We start from the raw sequence: 21311 nt of genomic DNA on the forward strand, positions 1-21311 counted from the left end.
AATTACTATAAGTGTTTACAGTGCGGTTTTACAATCTTACTGGCCTGAAAAGTAAAAGTTGGCAGCCACTTTTAAACACTGTATCTATTATTAGACGTTTTATAGCCCAAAAAATGTTTATATCGGCTATTTGGGTGCACAGGTTTTTTATTAGGTTGTAGGGGAGTGAAAATTGTACACAAGACAGAGGTGAATATAGTAACATTTGCAACAAAGTGAAATTTCTTTTGATTTATTGGAACACTTGGGAGTCAAGCATGTGTATTCGTAGCTAGATGTCAAGTGAACTCAGAGCAAAAATGATGAATACATGCGTGTGGAAATTGTTCAAATAGGGATTTCGGAGAAAGTTATTACTAAAATAGTCCGTCATTAAGGGGAAAAAAGTTCAAGAAACAACCAAAACACAGATGTTGCTGCTGAACCTGTCTCGTCAAGTGGAGCAGAGTATGAACACGTTCCCGTTTGCAATGAACAACAACAAGCAAAATTTACACTAAAACCAATCATTTTCCATGCTGCTTGTTCTCACTAGGGTTGCGGGGGTACGCTGGAGCCTATCCCAGCTGACCTTGGGCAAGAGGCGGGCTAGACCCTGGACTGGTCACCAGCCAATCACAGGGCGCACATAGATAATGAACCATTCATGCTCACATTAATGGACAGTGGACAATTTCGAGTCTCCAGTTAACCTAACATGCATATTTTTGCAAAGTGGGAGGAAGTCTGAGTACCCGGAGAATACCTACATGCCAAAGCCATACAGGAGATAAGAACCCAGATCTTCTAACTGTGTGGCCAACATGCTAACCACTAAGCCACCATGCGGCCTACAATAAAACCAAAGTTAAATTGTTGGAACTCCAAAATGGGAACTACAGAAAGAATTGCCTCACAACAGAAAACGATATATTCTATATATAAACTAAGTGTTGGTCATTTTCTTATATTTAAATGCTCCAACTGTATAAGTAGACATCATAAATATATCTCCAAGATTACAAAGCCTGCCCTGCTGCAAGAAGACAAAATGGAAAAGCAAACTATAAAAGAGGGGAAAAGTCTGCACCAGCCATGCCAGTGACACGATTGCGTTAATTTACTACAAATTAATGTTCATATGGTGTAGCGAAACGATGGACACATACAAGAATGTATTCATGCAGACATGACTTGGTGTAAGAATGCTGCTAGACTTGTTAGAAGCGGCATTTTTTTTGGCTACATTCATTATGTCTGCGGCAGAAGATTAGCTTTCACCTGTGTTTGCCTTGTTTTCAACCATTCCATGTCTTTATGCAACACACCATGCACACTTGCACAATTGGAGCAAATGATTTCAACGGCATGCACCGTCATTACCGTTTATCTCAGCTAAATTGTGCCTTTTTCGTTCTGCTACATACAAGCGATGTCCTGCTTCTGTTATGGCTATCCAATGGTGTCAAATGAACAGGTCAACTTCACCCCCACAAGTCGGTGCCGTTTATACAGCAGAGTGACACGTGTAAAAGTGGTTTGTGATTCAGATCATTAGCATTCCCTCTGAATGAGCTTGAGGCGATATGGGAGGACGGCACGGTTGATTGCAAGCGGACATGACACATCAGCTGATTTACACTCGTGACTCTCAAACACACGTCCACACTCCCACTTGCTTATTGTCACAAACGCAGATAAGCGGCAGGAGATGTTGGTGCTGTGTGGACGTAGTAGCAGTTAAAAGCATGATAATGAAAACCGATGACGTTAGAATGTTCCTTGTGGCTGCGCTGATAACAAACACTCATCAATCCGGAGCAACTTGGCATTACGTGGCTTGTCAGATATTGTTAAACATTAAATATAAGGGTACGTTGTTTTCTGTGGATGACAGCGTTGTCAGAGTCAAACACAGTCCAATTTGGGATGCTGGCTGACCTAATTTTCCTACAGGAAATAATTGAAATAGAAATAATCCATTCTAGAATCAAACTGTTTCCATCAGAAAACCTTTAACAGTAGAGGCAATGCTTGCTGAGCAGAGGTCTTGTGAGGTCTCTTGTAACGCCATGCATGTTTTTAGTTAAAAATGGTGTTTCCACATGGATTGGCAGTCACGGAACGCTAAAATAATCCCACATTGAGGCAAAACGAGGGTGTATAAAACTGTCAGACTTGAATTTGACGAAGAACATTATCCCCTCAGTCATCAGTACAGCTCACTAGAAAATAGGCTCATCTCCAAAGAAAGATGGGAGGCATCTTTGTATGTTTGGCAGCAAAAGACGCCCACACACATTCAGACGCACAATCTTATTATCAATCTAAAAACACTTAAAGGATGTCTCTTCGCTCTTTGTGGCCCCTCTTTCTGCACGCAGGCGGTTGGACGTACTGCGCCATCGCCTCCCTGTGTCTGATGGGTCGATTGGAGGAGGCGCTGGGTCAGCGGGAGCTGGACAGAATCCGCCGCTGGTGCATTATGAGGCAGCAGAGCGGCTTCCACGGTCGCCCCAACAAGCCCGTGGACACATGCTACTCCTTTTGGGTGGGCGCCACATTAGAGGTATGCATCATACTGTATGGTCACCCTCCTGTTTTACTACAGTCACCCAAAATGTTTCAAAGAACACAGAATCTTTATTGGCTTGACGACTGACAAACCGAAGTACTGTAAGATATTGTTTTCAGGCACACATTATCTTATCTTTTTCTTTTTGATTCATGTTTGTTGTGTTAAATCCGCAAGGGAGGAGGATCTTTATCATGGATGTGTATGCAGCATACTGTCTGCCAATATTATATTATGGCAACGCATCATATTACCGTACGTAGTTTAGTAACTTTCCTGGGTTGGTACATCGACCCTTTAAATGAAGAATCGGTGTCCAAAGTCCATTCTTTGTTCCACGACCAGAAATGGAATCATAGAATCAAACAAAAAATACAGCAAAAAGGCCTCGTCTAAAGAGAAAAGGCTGAAATGTTTTGTTTTGTCCTTAAATATATCAGTCTTTTTTTTTTTTTTTTTTTTTTTTTTAGCCTTTTTAGAAAATAAAAATAAAAAAAATGTCAAAGTGGCTTCCTGCATTTGTTGATTTGCCTGTACACTACCTTTTGGACACACCTGCTCTAAAGTGAGTGGACAGTAATAAATGGACATTAATACAAAAAAAACAAAAATCACAAAATACACAGTAAACTTCTATATATAACCACAATATACAGAATACAATAAACTTACATACTATAAGTAGGGGTGCTCCGATCGATCGGCCACCGATCAGTATCTGCTGATTTCCGTGAAAAAGCACGGTATCGACATATGCCGATACTTGCTTTAGAAGGCCGGTCAGCTCCGTCCCCATTGCAGCATCTAGCCTATAGCGACCGTCTCTCACCCACTTTCCCTTCACAAAGTCAAAACAAGTATGGCTGCCATGTGGGACTTACCTGTCGTTGTGAGAGTGCCTGCAGGCTTGCTTTGCACTCAGGTTTTCAGTTAATGTGACAACACTAGTATTCACTAACTGAAAAAAAAAAATGAATTTTTGTGTTGACCCAAAGTGCATAGAAGAAAAAGCAATGTAGTAATTAATGTTGTAATGTTCTCAGTTGAATACAATACAAACATGTGGGTCATAACTATGCCAGCGGTGTTCTCCACAGTGTGATCCAAAAATACAGGAGAGCACGACTTAAACAGCAATGAGTAAGGCGCCATCACGCCAATGTAGCTAATCTGCGAATATGTGGGTCACAGCTGTGCCAGAGGTGCAAAGGCATTATTCATATTAAAGTCTTATATTCTGTAGTCTAAACAGTCGATGCCATTATGACATGTTCTCACCTTTTTATTGTCTGCTGTGTCAGCTATTAGATGTGTTCCAGTACACCAACTTTGACAAGAACAGGAGCTTCATCCTGTCCACGCAAGATCGATTGGTGGGGGGCTTCGCCAAGTGGCCAGACAGCCACCCAGGTACATAACTGCAGATCCTTATTGTACAGTATCAGATAAATGAAAAGCTACCGGAACGTTTGGTTGGCTGGTCTCCATTGTAATCTTACACTTTCATTGCCCCCTGGCTTGTGTTTCTCTGCATGTGGATGTGCTACACTTTGTCTTCACAAATGTGTAATTGATGAGCGGATGGAAGCTCTCACGTTACAAAGACAAGGCAATGAGGCAAAGCGGCGGGCTGTATTTGAAGCAAGCATCATGCATATTGTCCAACAAAAGGGAGGTTGAAAAGATGAAAGGTGGATGGAATAGATAGCATTGAGCTGGCCATGGTTGTGTGTGGTCATATAAAGACGAAGAAGATAGGAAGCTAGAGACTCCTCGCTACAAAAGGCAGGTCTGAACCACAGAAAAAAAAATATTGGATTTGTCCAGCTGTTCTTGTAAGACTTGTAGTATTTTAGTGATGGACTGAGAGATTAGGCTAAGCCTTTTATTTTTCAGGCAGTTTGTTTGTTTTTTACTGCCATATATAACCACTGTAGTTTGGCTCACTGTGATCATTGTATGCGGTAATGAAGACTTTAATGGAACCTCCTGTGTCTTATAAACTTATCACTTTAGGAGTGCAGTGCTTGTCAGTAATAACATTTGTTTTCACTCCTGGTGCCAGAAAGACCTCCCACTTTCCAACATTTTTCTACTTGACAGTTTGTTCTCTAACATTTTGGCCATCTATATAAATTAAAAGTCCCCTATTGTACTTTTTTTTGTCAGAGGTCCTACAATAGTGAATTGCAAATGTCGAGAAGCTATGATAGTGTAAAAGAGCTTTAGTAAGCCCTACTGAGAACATTGTTTTGTGTGACTATAGCTTTAATGCTAATGGGCTGTGGTTGTGTCTGCAAGAAGCACCACTGTGCACCATATACACTGCAACTCCGCACTTGGCCAACATAATAGATGACATATCTCACAGACAACAACGTAACATGAAGGCATCAGGGAGGAGGGTTTTTTTCATCTTATTGTGTTCTTTGTCGTCAATGTATGTACAGTATACTGTCTGTAAATATTATAGCAGTACATTATGTGGTTAAGTAATTTTGCCTCTTGGTACATAGACCTTCTAAAGCAGGGGTGTCAAACTCGTGCCATGGAGGGCTGAGACACTGCAGGTTTTCTTTCCAGCCAGTCACTAAAGCAGGTGATTTTAATGATCAACACCTTCAGTTTGAGGGAAGTAGCTCATCATTTAAATCACCTGCTGAAGAAACTGGTTTGGGAGAAAACCTGCAGCATTTCGGCCCTCCAGGGCACGAGTTTGACACCCCTGCTCTACAGTAAAGCATTGGTGTCGGAAGTGTGGCCTGCGTTTTATTTTTGTTGGGCTGTGACCATACATTTTTTTTCTTTTAAATACGCCACAAAGGCATAATCTAAAGACAAAACCCCTAATGTTGCTAAATAAGGTAACCAAAATATTAGAAACAGCTCCTAGTGTAGTCTAGCACCACACTAATACACATTGCTAAATTAATATTTTACAATATTTTTTCTTTTGATGATTTTATTATGTTATTTCATTGAGACCCCTGCTTTAAAATGTGCAAGGACATTAATTTTTGAAAAATGAGTATAAGCAGCATAGAAAATGGATGGATGGACATACCTGTAAAGGACTTTTAATTTTATATAGCTGGCCACAACGTTGGTGAACAAAGTGTCCAGTAATGATTAAAATGGCCCAACGTACAGCTTCCACATCTGGAACTGATAGTTGACTTTATTTTAAGATGTGTAGCGAAGCCTGCTTTTGTTACACAGCTGTCTTCTGTGAAGGCCGTCTACATGGGGCATGCTCATCTCGCCAGGGGTGGTATCATGCCCATCAGGAAGAACTCACAAAAGTGGAGCAAATAAGTGAGGGAGATGATGGCTATTTCTCATGTCATAAAAAGGCTCCAAGGACACATGACTGTTATCACATCATAAAAAGTTATTGCGTAAGCAGGGACCTTTTTAAAGCTGACCAATTACCAGCATGTTGTCACATACATATTAATACTAGCCCTCTGATTTAACAGCATTTTTTATGAATGTGGTATGTGATTGTCAGTAACCTTGGTTGTTTTATAGCTCCAGTAACAGTTGCAGGTCCAATATCCATGCGTCACGTGATTGAGTCTCTATAAATCCAGCTCGCCGTGCCTCGATTGATTCTGATGCAGGCTTCCAATGGTCTGTCATTTCATTATAATTCAATTACTGGTCCATTTACCAGTCTGTGCAGCTTTTACTCAGTCCCAAAAGACAGGCAGGGGTTACGACTCATGAGACTGCCTCTTTTTGAATTATTCATTGGCTACTGAAAGGAGCAGTGCAACACAAAAGGGAGGATGTTTCATGGGAGGTCAGATGCTTGTTTAATTGAGTAAATGTGACGTGAGATGACTCGTATTGTGGTGTCTTAGCTGAGCATCCACTGACCTGACACATGCAGATGCTTTATGTTCACATACATGATTACCCTCCATGACCCACTTTCTCCCCCATTCCACCCTCCTTTCACACATTCACTCTCCTTTTTATTCATTCTTTTTCCCCCCCTTGTCCACCGCTAGACCCTCTGCACGCCTACTTGGGCTTGTGCGGTCTGTCTCTGATCGGCGAGCCCAGCCTGAGGAAGGTCCACCCAGCTCTCAACATCACCCAGAGGGCCTATGAGCACCTCCGCCAGCTGCAGCAGACATGGAAGGACAATAGCGGCGGCTGCAGCCGACAGCACTGACAGGAGGACCATCCAGTGGGTTCGGTACACGCAGGTCCAGGTCCAGGTCCAGGCCAGCTGGAGTGTTTTTCCTTTTTATTTGAGGAAATCAGAAGTGTCCAGCTCGTAACTTTGGAAAGTGGCCTTTTCTGTTAAGTCAAGCTGCCTTTTGGTTTAAAAAAAAAAATGTGCCAGAACAAAATCACCAGAGACCTGAAGACATTACAGGTGCCAAACTGTCTCCATCATTATTAAGAATTGATAAAAACCCGGTGTGGTTTTTTTGTTGAGGAGCAGCAGCAGTTTTCATTATAGACCATGCCAGATGTATGGTACCCACCTCATGGATGATGTATTCATGCATTTGAAGGGGCCCGGTCTTAATGCTGCCTGAAAATGTGGAAAAAAGGTTGAGACCAGACATCCTGTTATCCTTGGAAGCAAAGCACCATCTAATGACAGACACTTGTCAGTTGCTAACACCCTTCCAGTGCTCTTGGAGACTGGAAACTTCAAACGCTCTCCACTCTCAAAAGGTTCATTCCAGACCGGCAGGTTTTATCTCCCGCCTGCTCCCATCTTTGGGCGTTGTTTGCTAATGAGGAGGTTTGATCGGGCGGTGGTGCACCCGAGGGAGATGTAGCCAACAAACCACCTTAGGGGGTCTTTGGTCTTCTGGAAGATCGTTCAACAACACCTGTAGGGGGGAAAAAAAGAAAACAGCTTCCAGGGGCAAGCAGGAATAAAATGAAGCCTCTCGGGGACGTTGTTAAGAAGTGGAAAATGTTAGATTTTTCTTTTTGAACTTGCCAAGGGCTGTGATCTGCGAGCTGGCCAGATTTACCCTCGCAGACGGTTACTATTCACTAGAACCACTTGATAGCCATCTTTGACATCTGAAAGAGCTACACTTTTTGTTGTTGTTGTTGTTGAAAGTCCTGCTGAAATGTCTTGCAACCCTGGCTAACCCTATTTTGGCAAGTGAAACGGAGGCCCCCTTTACACAGAGACCTTGGAAAATAGCCGCGAACCGAAGATCCAGCATTTATTCACTTTTGCCTTTTCATAGAACACAATGAACCGCAATAGTTCCGATGCATGGCGATGTTAGCGTCTGGGTTGACAATTGTTTTCAGCACAACAGGGCGGGAGAAATGAGTATTAAACTTCCACTGCACTCGTTATTGCTGCTTTTCCATGGGCATACCTAGCTACTACATAACTAGCTAGTACCTGGTCAGCCGAACCTTGAGGTTGAGCAGTTGCCATTGCCGCGTCATTGTAAAATTTCAGGACACATGACTTTAAATGACAAAAAATAAACACATGCTGTGCCTTAAACTCCATATTCTCCTCGGTGTCCTATCAAATACAATTTGTCTCCTTACCACGACCAACATGCCAGGGAGTACTCCCTCCTTCTCATTCGCGGTTGCCTTTTTTTTTTTGACTGAGGCGTTCAATGCGGCGTGGTTTTCAGTTTCCCCACTGTATTATATATTAAAGAGCAGAGCTGATACAATGCAGTGGAAAAGCAGCACTCCTGTCACAGGTGTTCCTCAGGGCTCACTCGTAGGTCCCTTACTCTTTTATGCTAAATCACGTGGCCTTTATTTATTTTGTTTTATAGCGACCACCAGCCGTCAACCCCCTAATTTTGGCAAGTGGATAGGAGAAACCACAAGAAGGGATAAAGAAACATGGCTTCATTTTATAAATTGAAGGTTATTGGAAGGTGTCTGTTGGAACCACCCCTTAGCAAGACACAGGAACCTCTTCTTGACGTTTACCCAAGGTGGGACTGCTATGGATGCTCTTCTGCTAAGCCCAGGCAGACTTGGAGGAGGAGGGAACACAGAGTGGAGCAGCAGGATGAATAAATCATTGGCGACATCCATTATTCACGGAAACTGGTGGACAGTGGCATCACTGCTCAGCCTCTGCCAACCGGTGTGAATTTAGAGCCTTCTGACGACAGAACAGACAATGCGTCTGTTATGACGCTCTTTAGTTCACAAAGTATTTCCCTCGGCTCTTAACACATCTTTTGTGCTATTATTAATGCAAATGTCATCCCGGGTTGACTGTTTTATCTGACGGTCTCAAACACAACACAGCTATTAAGTAAAACTAATTATATAAATGATTTTTGCCCAGAATCTGCATGATTCTGGCTTTTTAAATGCAGTGCTGCTTGGCCGGGAACTCGGATCAATTCTAATCGAATAATTCTGGAGTCTCATGCATCTTCTAATGCCTGAAGATAGCTTATTTTTCATTTGTGTCAAGTGGAAAAATACTACTCGACCTCACTTTTTATAATGTGCCTCACGAAGTATTGTTTTGTCCATTTTGATCCATTTTTCCCCACCCTGTCTTTGAACCTTTTTTTCTTTTTTTTTTAATAAAACAAGACAAATTGCACACAGTTTTCCCACAACATGCCTTTATGTTACTGTCATCCGGACCCTACTGCATTTCTTGGAGGAGGAAAATCCACGCAGTCAGGTCTCTTCAATGCTTACTTGGCTTCCTGAAAGACGGCGACTGGGACGGACAGATCTCGCTGCTTACTGCAGATGGAGCCTGTTACTCAGCCTCAATAGCTGCTTTCTGCCTGGAGGTCATTGTTTGGACCCCTCCCACGCCACTCACTGATATACATAATGTAATTTCGAATGATGTAACATGAAATGCCATCTATTTTTTGTATGCTTTGTAGAGATATCAAGTGTAGATAAACGTGTAAATGACTATAAATATGTGCAAGCAAGCAAGAAGGGCGAGATATATAAGCGGCCGGGTATGCAAATGTTGATTTGTTGGCTATGTTCAGCTTTTGAATAATGTGAGGATCCAAGCTTGGCAGCAAATACTGTATCTATGGTAAATAATTGTGTAAAGGAAGCCCGTACAAAGATGCCTGTGTCTTTTGCTCTGTTGACGTCATGCAGATCTTCTGTGGTGTCCATGCAAAAATGAATTTGCATTAAACCACGTTTGACCCCAAATGATAATGACCTTTGTCCCCGAATGCTGTGGAAGACATACTAGCATACATGTAGTACCGATGTCCTCAAGGTTTTGTAATCATTTGACAAATGGTCAAAGACTTACAGACAGTTGTGAAGTCTCGCCTGCGCCCCGTGTTGACATTTTCCTTGATCGTGGCCATGTTTTTCAACCAATCTTGTTCAAAATTTGCACACATGCTTGTCAGTCCCCTGAAAGTGTGTACCAAATTTTGTAGCAATTCAGCTAACCTCTGTAAAGTTACAGTCGGTGTTTTGTAGAGCCGAGTGAGAAATTTCAAGTTAATCCGATTTACCGGGTCAAACCTTTAGGGTGTAATAACACCGACACCATGTGGTGTATTTGTCGGAAAAATAATGGCACAGGCAACGCGGAAGGTCTGAATGTTTTGGCAAATTTTCACTCGTGTGTGTGCAACAGTTCAGGAATAGAAGACTGTATGACGTATCTACAACATCTAGTCCAACACTCATTCTTTAATGGTCAAATTCAATGTTAGCTCAATAGCAAAGATGATTTTAAAAAAGCCTTATAAGAGAGTTTGTCCTCAGATATTGGACCTTAGTGGTACACATATGTAGACTGGCTGATGCTGAACTTTCAGAGTATACTTCCATGGGGAATTCAGCCTGACCCAGATTGAAATTGTCAAGAGACTATCCTCTAACGTCCCAGCTGCAGCTGTACTCGGGTGTGGTGGGGTTGTCCTTTTGTGAGGCATGCAACCCAATACAAGCACTACAACTGTGAGAGTCGGCGGACAAAGACGGTTCTAAAAAAAATCAGGATGAAACGGAATGGTGTTCAGCTATCCATTGTTCCCATTTTTACACAATGTGGTTTACACACCCCCCCAACTTGACCTTTCGCTAAAGTGTCACAGTAACCTTTGTACTAGTCTGTTTCCATAACAACTTCATAGTACTTCTCAATGCTAGCAATTGAGTCAAAGGAAAGTCACATTTTCATGGGATGTTTTTGCTTTAAAAAGACATGTCAGTGATGCAATGTGACGTGGGTCTTCACTCCATAACCCGTTCTGCTTTCAAAACGTTTTTGTGGTGGAAAGATGTGCAGTGATTCTCATGATTTTTTGGGTTCATTTTTGTGGCAACAGTTTTCAGTACGACATGTTTTAATTTTCCACTTAAAAAAAAAAGACAGTTGGATTTTGTTTGGGTTTTTTTGCTGATGCTTGGGGGAGCTGATGCTTATGTGATTGACTTTTATAGTTTTTTTTTTACATTTCCCATTTTAAAAATGAAACGCAGATACAGTGTTCCCTTGTTTATCGCGGGGGATAGGTTCCCAAAATAGACTGCAATAAGTGAAATCCGAGAAGTAGCCGACTTAAATTTTTTACACATTTTTTTTACACATTTCTCTCTTGTTTAAACACACACAAAAAAAAAAAACCTTTGTTTGAATTTTAATGATCAACCCTAGTGAAGAAATGATTAAGTCACTCACGCGTGTTTCACTCATGTGACTGTGCCTTTTCATCCTGGCGCCGTTCCGCTGTAATGTAGCGTTTTTGTGCCCTTACAACATATTGCTGCAGACGAACCGAGGATTAATTTACAAGCCAGCAAGCATGCAAGCTAGCGATGTCACAGGAGCCATGGCAGGACTGCATGAAGAGATTGATTGGCAATGGTCTACAGCCAATCAGGACACAGAAAACAATGGGCGGACAGACGAGAGAGGGAAGATACACTCAAGTTCCCACGATGCAGTTCTTCTTAAAGGGCCAGGCTCGGCCTGTAACAGTTCATATGCTGTAATAAAACAAAAGCACAAAAAAAATCTGCGAAAGGTGAACGTGACAGACCCAGGGAACACTGTCAATCTTTCACGTTTTAAGTTATTGCTACATTTTGTTTTATTAAGTTTGATTTTTAAAGGACTTCTTATATTTACAGTTTTTTGATGAGTCGCAGTGCTGCTCAAGTTGCAGGGAAAAAACATTTAGAAAAATAGTTCATTGCAAACCATTTTGTGGAAATATTTGTAGCATTTTTTTCAACTACTACTTTTCCCAGTTCAGACAGGGCAGTGATGCTCAGTTTTCTTTTAATATTTTACTGTAATATTTAAATTTACAGTATATCTATATGCAGAAAAATAAATACTAAAATACATAAAATATGAATACAATTATAAATAAAAATCTAAATAAAATATTGAAACTAGGTCTTAAAATCAGAAGTAACCCCTACAACGTTTTCCATTTTGTGTCAATTTTTTTTTATTTTTTTACATATTTTCATACTATTTTTGCGCAGTGACTCTCATGTGCCGTTTCTTTACACAAAATTTACAGTATGTTGCCTTGTAGGGGAAAGATTCCTTTACCGGTAAGTTGTTTAACTGAATCAATGCGGGTCGATAAAACACTGCTCTTATTGATCAATGAGTGATGTAAGTGGGAGGGCACTGGGGGTCAGTCAAGTGTCATTTCCACGTGACAGCTACTGTTTAAGCTTCCTCTGTGGCCTGACATGTTTTTGATGACAGACATTACTATTGCTATTACTTATTATCATGTTTAGTTGTTTTTATTCTGATCCATCAACAGGAATAACCTGCCTGCTTTTGATGGAATATGGAGGCTGTCCCTGCCCTGCGAACACTCCTTTTTCAAAAGCCGTTGACTGGTGAAAGGGGCTCTGTGATGGGGAGACATCACCAATGAGGGATGCTGCGTGGAGATGGTACCCAAGTAAGGGGCGGGGGCTTCCCCTTCCCTCCCAAATAAATAAAAAATTACATTTGTCTTCTTGTGTTCGGCGCAGGGAAGGGGAGGGAGGGAGGTGTCAAGCTTGCCTCGTGTTGATCTAAACCACATCTGCTGTGTGTGTGTGTGTGTACTGTATGTGTGTGTGCAGTTTTAATACAGCTCCCGTTCTTGCATCATCCCCATCCTCATCATCCCTCAGCTGCAGCCATGTCGGACTCGGAGGACATGACGGAGTTCGCCAGCATCGTGGAGCGCATCGAGCGGGGCGAGGTGAGTCTCAACGCCGGCTGTCTGCGCACAAGGGGCGGTTTATCAGTCCGCATGCTCCGCGCTGGGCGGAAGCATTATATGACCGTTTATGTCACATTTAGAGGATTTATCGGCATTATAGGGATGGGTGGGCTTTACCCTTTGGACTATTTGTGTCACATTTAGATGTTTTATTGCCATTAAAAAAAATAAAAACATGTATTAATCACAACGTGACGTGCAGGTTGCCATTCTCATTATAGTAACACATTACCCTTACATGACACAGTATGGCATGCGTGCACGGGTGCTTAAACACTATTGGACTTGAAGACCACTGATGCATTATGTTGGATACGCTCACCGGCCACTTCAGGAGGTACACCCGTCAGATCCAATGCACAAGCTGCCTTTGCAACGATAATAATGCTCACTTGTGATGGACACAGTCACAGATGCACGATAAATAAGGTAACCAAAATATTAGAAACAGCTCCTAGTGTAGTTTAGTACCACTACACACTAGCACCACAATCATACACATTGTTACATTAATATTTTACAAGTGAATAATATATGTTATTTGATATATATATCAATACATTTACCTGCAAAAATAAATCTTCTGTTGTAGTCACATACAGCCTATAGATAGACTCATGTGCAGTGCAGGCATCACTCCTAAATAATCATTATATCCTGTTTTAATTCAAACATCATGTATAACATACCCAAGCCTTATGTCTTCCTCATGAGAATGTAATGTGTTTTCAAGGGTGGCGAGCAGTTGCACAAAGCTGCAGGCAGGGTGCACACTCCTCTTGTTAGTTAATCTTTATGTGGCACACGTGGCAGCAGCTGTGCAGTAACTAAGTTAGGTTTATGCTTGTGGATAATAAATAAGGAAGAGGGCGCTTTAATTCGCCGTATTATCACTTCACAGTGCAAAGTGCAGCTCTGTCATAAACACACTGTCAAATGGGTAGTTCGCTGATGGTGTCAATCAAAATTGAGCATTATCACCTTTGTCATGTTTTAATACAGTTGTCATTGTTAACATTTGCAAGTGTATTTAAGTTTCCCCATAATTGTGTTAGCATTAGCAGTTAGATCGCAAGTCGTTAGCTGTCCTCTTGTTATATTCTTTTGTCAGTAGTTAGTGGAGTCTATAAAACTGGAGTACTTCACTCCAGCGGTTGTGTCAACAACGTTCCCGGCTTTTATGGACCGAAAAACATATTAGTTTAACAGTTAAAAGTGTCCAATGAATGACTGAACGCCATGTTGGATTGACGCCCCCTCCCCGCTGATGAAGTTTACGAGATGCTCTTGAAAGCAACAGCCGTTCCTATGGAGATATCTCTTCTCCTCCCCCTCCTCTCCTGCTGGTGTGTTGCCTTCACTGCCGGAGCAAGCGAATGTGCCATTACTCTGTGCTGCTGCTTGTTGCTGATTCACAACAGAGGGCTATTGCTTTTTCAGCCGCGTCACGAAAAGTTCACACGACCGGCGTTCTTTATCTTGTATTAGTTTGTGGAAAACGACAAAGACAAAAATCGCAATTTCTTTGCATTTTCGTCCTTCGTCATGACTGCGGAGATGCGGCGATGCAGCACACACGCGGTAAGTTCCAAACTTTTGGATAACATTTAGAGCGGCGATTTGTTTAATTTCGAACACAAAGACAAAGACACAGACACTATAAGTGTACTCTCGTTATTAGAAAATGTTATTTGACAACTTCGGTATTTCTGTATATCATATTTGGTGGCGTTTGTTCCCCCTGCACGTGCAGTGTGCCGTATTTCTTCAATTATCGTCGCAAAACAAACAAACTGCAAACATTTGTGATTAAGCCTCTTCACTCGTAAACGTGAGCAAGTTGGAAGCAATCCCGTGTGTGTGTGTGTTTTGTCTATATTTAGCTGTTGGTGGACTAATCCTTCCTTATGTAATGTATGAGAAAACTACCGTAAAGAAGACGTCAGACTACTATTGTAGTGACACATAACTGCTAGCAATGCATCCAATATGCATGTGACCATGCCTTCTCTTTCCACCTATGTGGTAGCAACCTCATTAACACCAACGTGCAAACAATGGCCAAATAGAAATTTAGCTAGCTTAAAACCAATATAAATTGTGTCATTCATTTTTATTTATTTAAATGCATATGTATTTGTATGCTAGCTGTATGTTTGTTTTTGTAACCCCATCAGAGATCCTAGGAACATTGTGCCAATCACTTTTTTTTCTTTTTCCCCCCCCAAGCCATTTTGGTTGTGTTGAATGAATATAGGTGGTCAGGATACCTGCAATGTGCCAAGTTTGGACCATATTTCATGATAAATGCAGTTTGCTGTAGTTTTGGTTTGCCACAGGTGTATTTTATATACCGTGGGCGTATGCAATCAGTGTTTTTCAATGACATCGACCTGTATCAGATCTTTCTGTTTGTGTCGCAGTCACATTACGGGATTTTTGAGTCATGCTTCTTTTTTTTTAATCCACATATTGAAAAATTAGATGGGCTAATATTAATGATGATGACAACATCCGTCCCTCAGGTTCCCATCAAGAACATCGAGAGGGAGCTGATATGCCCCATCTGCAAGGAGCTGTTCACCCACCCGCTCATCCTGCCATGCCAGCACAGCGTTTGCCACAAGTGCGTCAGGGAGCTCCTCATGCTCAACCACGACGACTCGTTTGACGGCGGCTCTGAGTGCTCATTGCCCGGGAGCCCCAGGTCACGGGTGCCCTCGCCGTCCATGGAGAGGCTGGACAGGCTGGTGCGATCAGGTTAGTAAAGACTCCCAACGATGGAGAAAAGTCCTTTTTACTTCACAACAGTGATGCAACTTGACCGCACTGGTAAAATAACCTCGATATTGGGACAAAAAGTATACAGTTCTACATAGGAACTAATGGAGAAAGAAGTCCTATCCAAAGTGTAGCTGGTTTTACAAGGAACATTTTATCATTCTTAATTTGTGTAAAAATAAGTTAACCGCTTTTAATAGTCATCATAAGTCAAAATGATGAAGGCCATGGTGATTCATTCTGCAGATTTTTTGACACTAGCATGCAAAAATATATACTAATGGATACTAATATGTAAAAAAAACAAACAAACCAACAATTCTCCATTTTTATGGCCTAAGGCAAGGTGTCCAAAGTGCGGCCCGGTGACCATTTGTGGCCTGTGGCTGTTTTTTTTTTTTATTGGCCCGTGGCACAGTCTTAAAAAAAAAAAAAAATCTGCAAAAATTTGAAATATCAGCCATTTTACAAGAATAAAGTCAGAATATCACAAGGAAAAAAAAAAAGTAATCTAACAAGAAAAAGTCCTAGTTCTACGAGATTGATGTAATTATGAGGGAAAAATAATGCCATTTTGGCAGCATAAAGTTGAAACAAAGACAAAAGACATTTTTTAAGTAGTAATATGAGAAACAAGGAATAAAGTTGTAATTCTTGGAAAATTAGGTTGCCGAAAAAGTTCTAATGTTGCAAGAATAAAGTCAAAATATTATGGGAAGGAAGTCATAATTACGAGAAGAAAATTAACAGAAAGAAAATTGAAATAAAAACAACTGCAGAAATGGGGGGGGAGACAGCAGTAATTTTACAAGAATAAAGTCAAAATATTAAGAGGAAAAAAGTAATTAAGAAAAAAACTTGCAATTTTACAGGAATAAACTCATGAGGTAAAATGTCACCTTAGCATAGAGTTGAAATATTAAAGACAAAATATGTTATGTTTTTAAAAAGTCATAATAATATGAGAAACAAACCAAACAAAATAAAGTTTTAATTTTTGGAAAAAGTTGTAATATTCCAAAAAGAACATTTACAGAGATTATTCAAGAAGAAAGTTGAAATATTTGCAAAATTATAAAAAAAAAACAACAGCAAAAATGGGGGGGGAAAAGCGCAACAACTGAAGTTTACACTAATAGGCTTTTTCCACCTTCTGCAAAAAAGCTGAGATGCGTTTTTTTCCCTTGAAATATATACAACAAAGTGGCCTTTGCATCCTTTCATTTTTCAGTATGTGGCCCTTGGTGGAAAAAGTTTGGACACCCCTGGCCTAATGCGAAGATATTTAATGCTGCAGATTGGCGTTTTTAATTGCGCACGTGTGAAACGACTACCGCTGTAAAACGTCAAAACAATAAACAACAACAAGCACTATGTCCCCGCTCAAGTGTCCAACTTAAAAAAAAAAACAAACTTTATTCTTACTTAAGCATTCTTACTTATTTCAAAAGTGTAAAAAGAAGTGAACCACTGTAAAAATGACAAAACGGTGTAGCTCTCCTCTGATAACAAGTGAGGTAGCAAGTGTAGAGGTTCCACTGCAGGAGTAAGACAAAGGGCCAAGCCTTAAAATGGGCCAAGCGTTGTTGTTGTTACCATGCAGCACCCCCTTCCTCCTCCCTCTTGTCCTAGATGAATGAACACACATGATTTAATTAATGACAAAATCGCAGCCTGTCCATTTTTCTTATGAGCTACAGTATGTCTACAAAATAGAAGTGAAAATAGCTTCTGACAAACTGTCGCAAGCCCGACTGTCTTTGAGATTGACTATCAAAACTGACAGCGATTTCAACAAAGCCCCCTTTTAAGAGGTGATGGATGAAATTGTCGCAACATTTTCCCCAAGTTCCTTGCTCAACACATGCTTGAAGATCAGGTTCAATTTTTTATAACCATTTCAGTTGTTTGCCACCATAACTCATTCAGTCCCAGACATTTTTCAAAAGACAACCCCTTCAGTACCAGCCACAATTTTGACTGGTCTTTTAAGGCCCGCAGAATATTGTGTTGTATGGCTATATAAACACGGAACCTACCAAAAGAAACCATAGTCTCCCGTCTTTCATCAGGAAAAAAAGGTTTGTTTCTACCTTTTTCCGTTCTTTAGTAATCAGCAGTAGAACATAGGGAAGTATCAGGAAAATATCAGTTCCCGACTAGAAAAGGGAGAAAATGAGCTTTTCAAGAAGATACATTTCAAGAATAGCTTTCATGATGACACTATTTTTTTTTTGCTTTTGTGACAGCTCAAATATCTGAACAACTATACCAACATAAACGAGACAATTATGATGATTATGATTATTTTTACATCAAAATAATCTATTTACAAATATAACATCGTGAGCTATTTACAATTTTTACATTTGGAACTGAACTGTGCGTGTGCGTTTAAAATTTCTACAATGCGTTTTTTTTTCCTGTGGTATGCAACCTAACAGCTGCCTTTTATGCAAGGGCTTCCTCTTCCATGATGCACCTCTGCCACCTAGGGGCCATTTGAATGGCATTGAAATTGCTCTCAAGCCTAATCCATTGGTGGGGAGTTGCATCATCACCTCCTTGAACCTCTCGTTGAAATACGTTACTGGGATGGAATCGGGCCTTGGGGTTCATAGGAACGTATCACTACACCTTTGGTATTGAATGATTTAAGATGCAACAGTGCAAAATGTAAAATGCAAAATGGTCTTAACATTTTGATCAGGAGTGTGCATAAAATACATAAATGGTAGGGGTGTAACGATTCATTCACAACATCGATCTATATTCCTACGATTCAACTACATCGACCTGGGTTCTCAAGGTTCCATTCAGGACGACATATGATATGTATCGATCTAACATCGTTTAAAAGGTCATCAATCGATTGAATCGATACTAGGAAATGAAGCATTGGATTTAAGCACGGCAGGCTTTATATGGATGATAAAGTTTATACCTGATTCTCTTACAAAACACAACAGGAATCTAGGAAACTTCACCTGCACTGTCCAGTATCCAGGTATTTATTTCACAGTCACGCTGGTTGAATTTTTGGCTAAACTGAATACTAAAACTATAATTGAATCGTTTCGGGTCGTATCGTTCTAAATGTACCGATATGGTCCTTGACTTGTATCGGCAACCATGAATGGTGATACGAATTGAATTGTTATTAAAATGTATCGTTGCACCCTTAATAAACAGTCTAGAGCAGGGGTAGCCCCCCACGACCACATGAGGTGCCCGCAGGCCTGCTTTTCATTCATGTTTTCAGTTAATAATGTGAGAACACGAGAAAGAAAAGTATTCTGAAACTTAAAATGTGAGTTGTGGATACCAACATTTTGTGAATGTTTTGGTAAAACAAGCATATTTGATCTGTTGGGGTTGAAATAAGCTGTTTTTTTTAAATGTATTAAAAAAAAAAAAACATGGCATGAGCTGAAAATGGCCCCCGGGCCACACTCTGGACACCCATGACAAACTGATTTACTTATTTTATTTGTTATCAAAATGACCCATTTGGGTCTCAAATTTTATGTTGACAAAAGCGGTCGAGCATGTAAAAAAACAACAACAAAAAAACACGGCGGGCCGGGACTGAGTTGGTCGACTTAAACTGGACCGGTTTAAGCGTGTTCCACTGTATGATGCACTTTGGTGCAGCCACTGACTCTGTACGGTGAATCGTAAGAGCCAAAGTGCACTGTTGAGCAGCCATATCCCGGTTCTACTATACTGCTGCCCCTCAGCCCCCCCACACTGCATGGTACCAACTCATCTCAGCATGGCTCTGCTCGCCATCGGCAAACGCAACAACCAGCAGACACTGCTTCTAGTTTTTGAGCTTCGCTCACAAATTGAAAGGTTGCTCGCGAAAAAGCCAGAAAGGTAACCTGAATGATTTATGATACACTTTCAACTACACACGAAATGATTGTGGTGTTGAAAGTAACAAGTGGTTTCCATGGTGACAAGAGACCCTCTATGGGACTATTATTCACTCACCTCCACAACGTGAATGAGTTTATTATTGAGCATGTGTTGACACAGGAAAGCAAAAGACTTACTTTTTGAATAACCAAATCTCTTCAGCGCACTGAAAGCCCTCCTTTATGCACCTCCATGAACAGCTTCATTCAGCTAACGTAAAGCGTTCCGCGTTGTAAACATTCTCCTGAGGATTATAAATGATGTACATTTTTATAAGGCGGTTACATAAAAGAAACATACTCGTCGGATTTAATACAACAACGTCGGGGGCTCTCAAACTTAACGAGAGGGCCGTCGCTGTCGGGTGATTGGTCGCCACGGTGACTCGACCTGCCTGTTAAGGAATGAATGAAGGGATTAGCAGGCAGGGAGAGAATAATGATGGGACTTTGCTATATTTATCAGCGTGGGACTGGGACAGGCCTGGCTGTGCTGGGAGAGATGAAGGAATGCTTTGAAGTCCTTGTCCCTTTCTTAATGTTTGCACTGGAACATCAGGAGCTCACATTTGGAGCTCTTCAACTGTAGAATTTGATGTGTTTCTCCTGCATTTTGCTTTTATTGGACATATCTTGAGTGTTTTTGCAGTCATGTACAGCTCAAACAACACAATCAAATGCCTTTGGTTGGTCGACAGCACTGGTGTTGTGCACGCATTGTTTTTCATTCATTTGTGGACCGACACACAATATTAGGTACACCTGCATGCTGGTTTGCAATATCTTTATGACTGTGGTTGTAGTTTGCACTGCATTACACTGACAACTGTTTCTAATATTTAGCTAAATAAGCTCATATTAGGCATTGACATTTGTGTGTATTGGAATTAAAATGCTTTGGAGTAAACATTAGCATGTAATACATGCACCCTCAAAGGTGTGGTGACTTATTTGTTGTAAAGCTCCGCCCCTGCAATGACATTTCGCTTGATGGCGGCCGTAGTTTGTAACCAATCCTGCTCAAATTGTCCACACGCGTGCTTGTCTGTCCCATAAAGGTATGAACCCAATTTCGCTGTGATTCGGCTAACCACCCCAAAGTTACATTTGAGCAGGGGTTCCCACCTGGTGGGTCGGGACCCAAAAGTCGGTCATGGAGCCGTCTTTGCCTAGAGGGAAAAAAACCCCAAAAACCTAATGACACAATGCCTGTGAATGCACCTCACGTTCTTGTTTGTGCAGTTCACTTGCTGTGCCGTCCGTCCGACACACAGCTGCAGATATCTGCTGGAGAAAAGAACGCCATAAAGAGGTTGTGTTGTTGTGTTTCTATGCCACTTATCCTAATTAGGGTCGCGGGGGTGTGCTGGAGCCTATCCCAGCTGACTTCGGGTGAGAGGCGGGGTTCACCCTGGACTGGTCGCCAGCCAATGGCAGGGCACATATAGACAACCATTCACACTCACATTCATACCTGTGGACAATTTTAGAGTCGCCAATTAACCTAACATGCATGTGTTTGGAATGTGGAAGGAAACCGTAGTACCCACACACGCACGGGGAGAACATGCAAACTCCACATAGAGACGCTCAAGCGGAGATTTGAACCCCGGTCTTCCCATTCTCCTGACTTTGTGGCCAACCACTCGTCCACTGTGCGGCATGTTGACACCAGTCCCTTCAAATATTAGATATGAGAAGTTTGAGTTGAGAAATTCTTGCAATTTGGATCACCTCCCGCAGCCACAGCAGTTGAGAACCACTGTTGTAGAGCCCATGGAGCTGTGTGAGCAATTTCAAGTCATTTGGAGATATGGGGCCAAACCTTGG

General features: G+C 41.3%; 2 protein-coding genes across 5 annotated transcripts in view; both read left to right on the forward strand.

The window, feature by feature from the left end:
- Positions 1 to 10782, forward strand: part of pggt1b (protein geranylgeranyltransferase type I, beta subunit) — an 18610-nt gene extending 7828 nt beyond the window's left edge. Inside the window, exons 7-9 of the mRNA XM_054774472.1 lie at positions 2364 to 2548; positions 3856 to 3964; positions 6571 to 10782. Of these exons, the coding sequence (XP_054630447.1) occupies positions 2364 to 2548; positions 3856 to 3964; positions 6571 to 6737 (461 nt within the window). The 3' untranslated portion in view covers positions 6738 to 10782. The remainder of the gene's footprint in view (positions 1 to 2363; positions 2549 to 3855; positions 3965 to 6570) is intronic.
- A 1773-nt stretch (positions 10783 to 12555) lies between these two features.
- The window catches only part of trim36 (tripartite motif containing 36), a 43087-nt gene continuing 34331 nt past the window's right edge, over positions 12556 to 21311 (forward strand). For all 4 annotated transcript variants that reach the window (XM_054773436.1, XM_054773438.1, XM_054773437.1 and 1 more), the window contains exons 1-2: positions 12556 to 12759; positions 15306 to 15540. In XM_054773436.1, the coding sequence (XP_054629411.1) occupies positions 12697 to 12759; positions 15306 to 15540 (298 nt within the window). In that variant the 5' untranslated portion in view covers positions 12556 to 12696. The remainder of the gene's footprint in view (positions 12760 to 15305; positions 15541 to 21311) is intronic.

This window comes from Dunckerocampus dactyliophorus, chromosome 4 (genome assembly GCF_027744805.1).
Source record: "Dunckerocampus dactyliophorus isolate RoL2022-P2 chromosome 4, RoL_Ddac_1.1, whole genome shotgun sequence".
Classification (NCBI taxonomy): Eukaryota; Metazoa; Chordata; class Actinopteri; order Syngnathiformes; family Syngnathidae; genus Dunckerocampus; species Dunckerocampus dactyliophorus.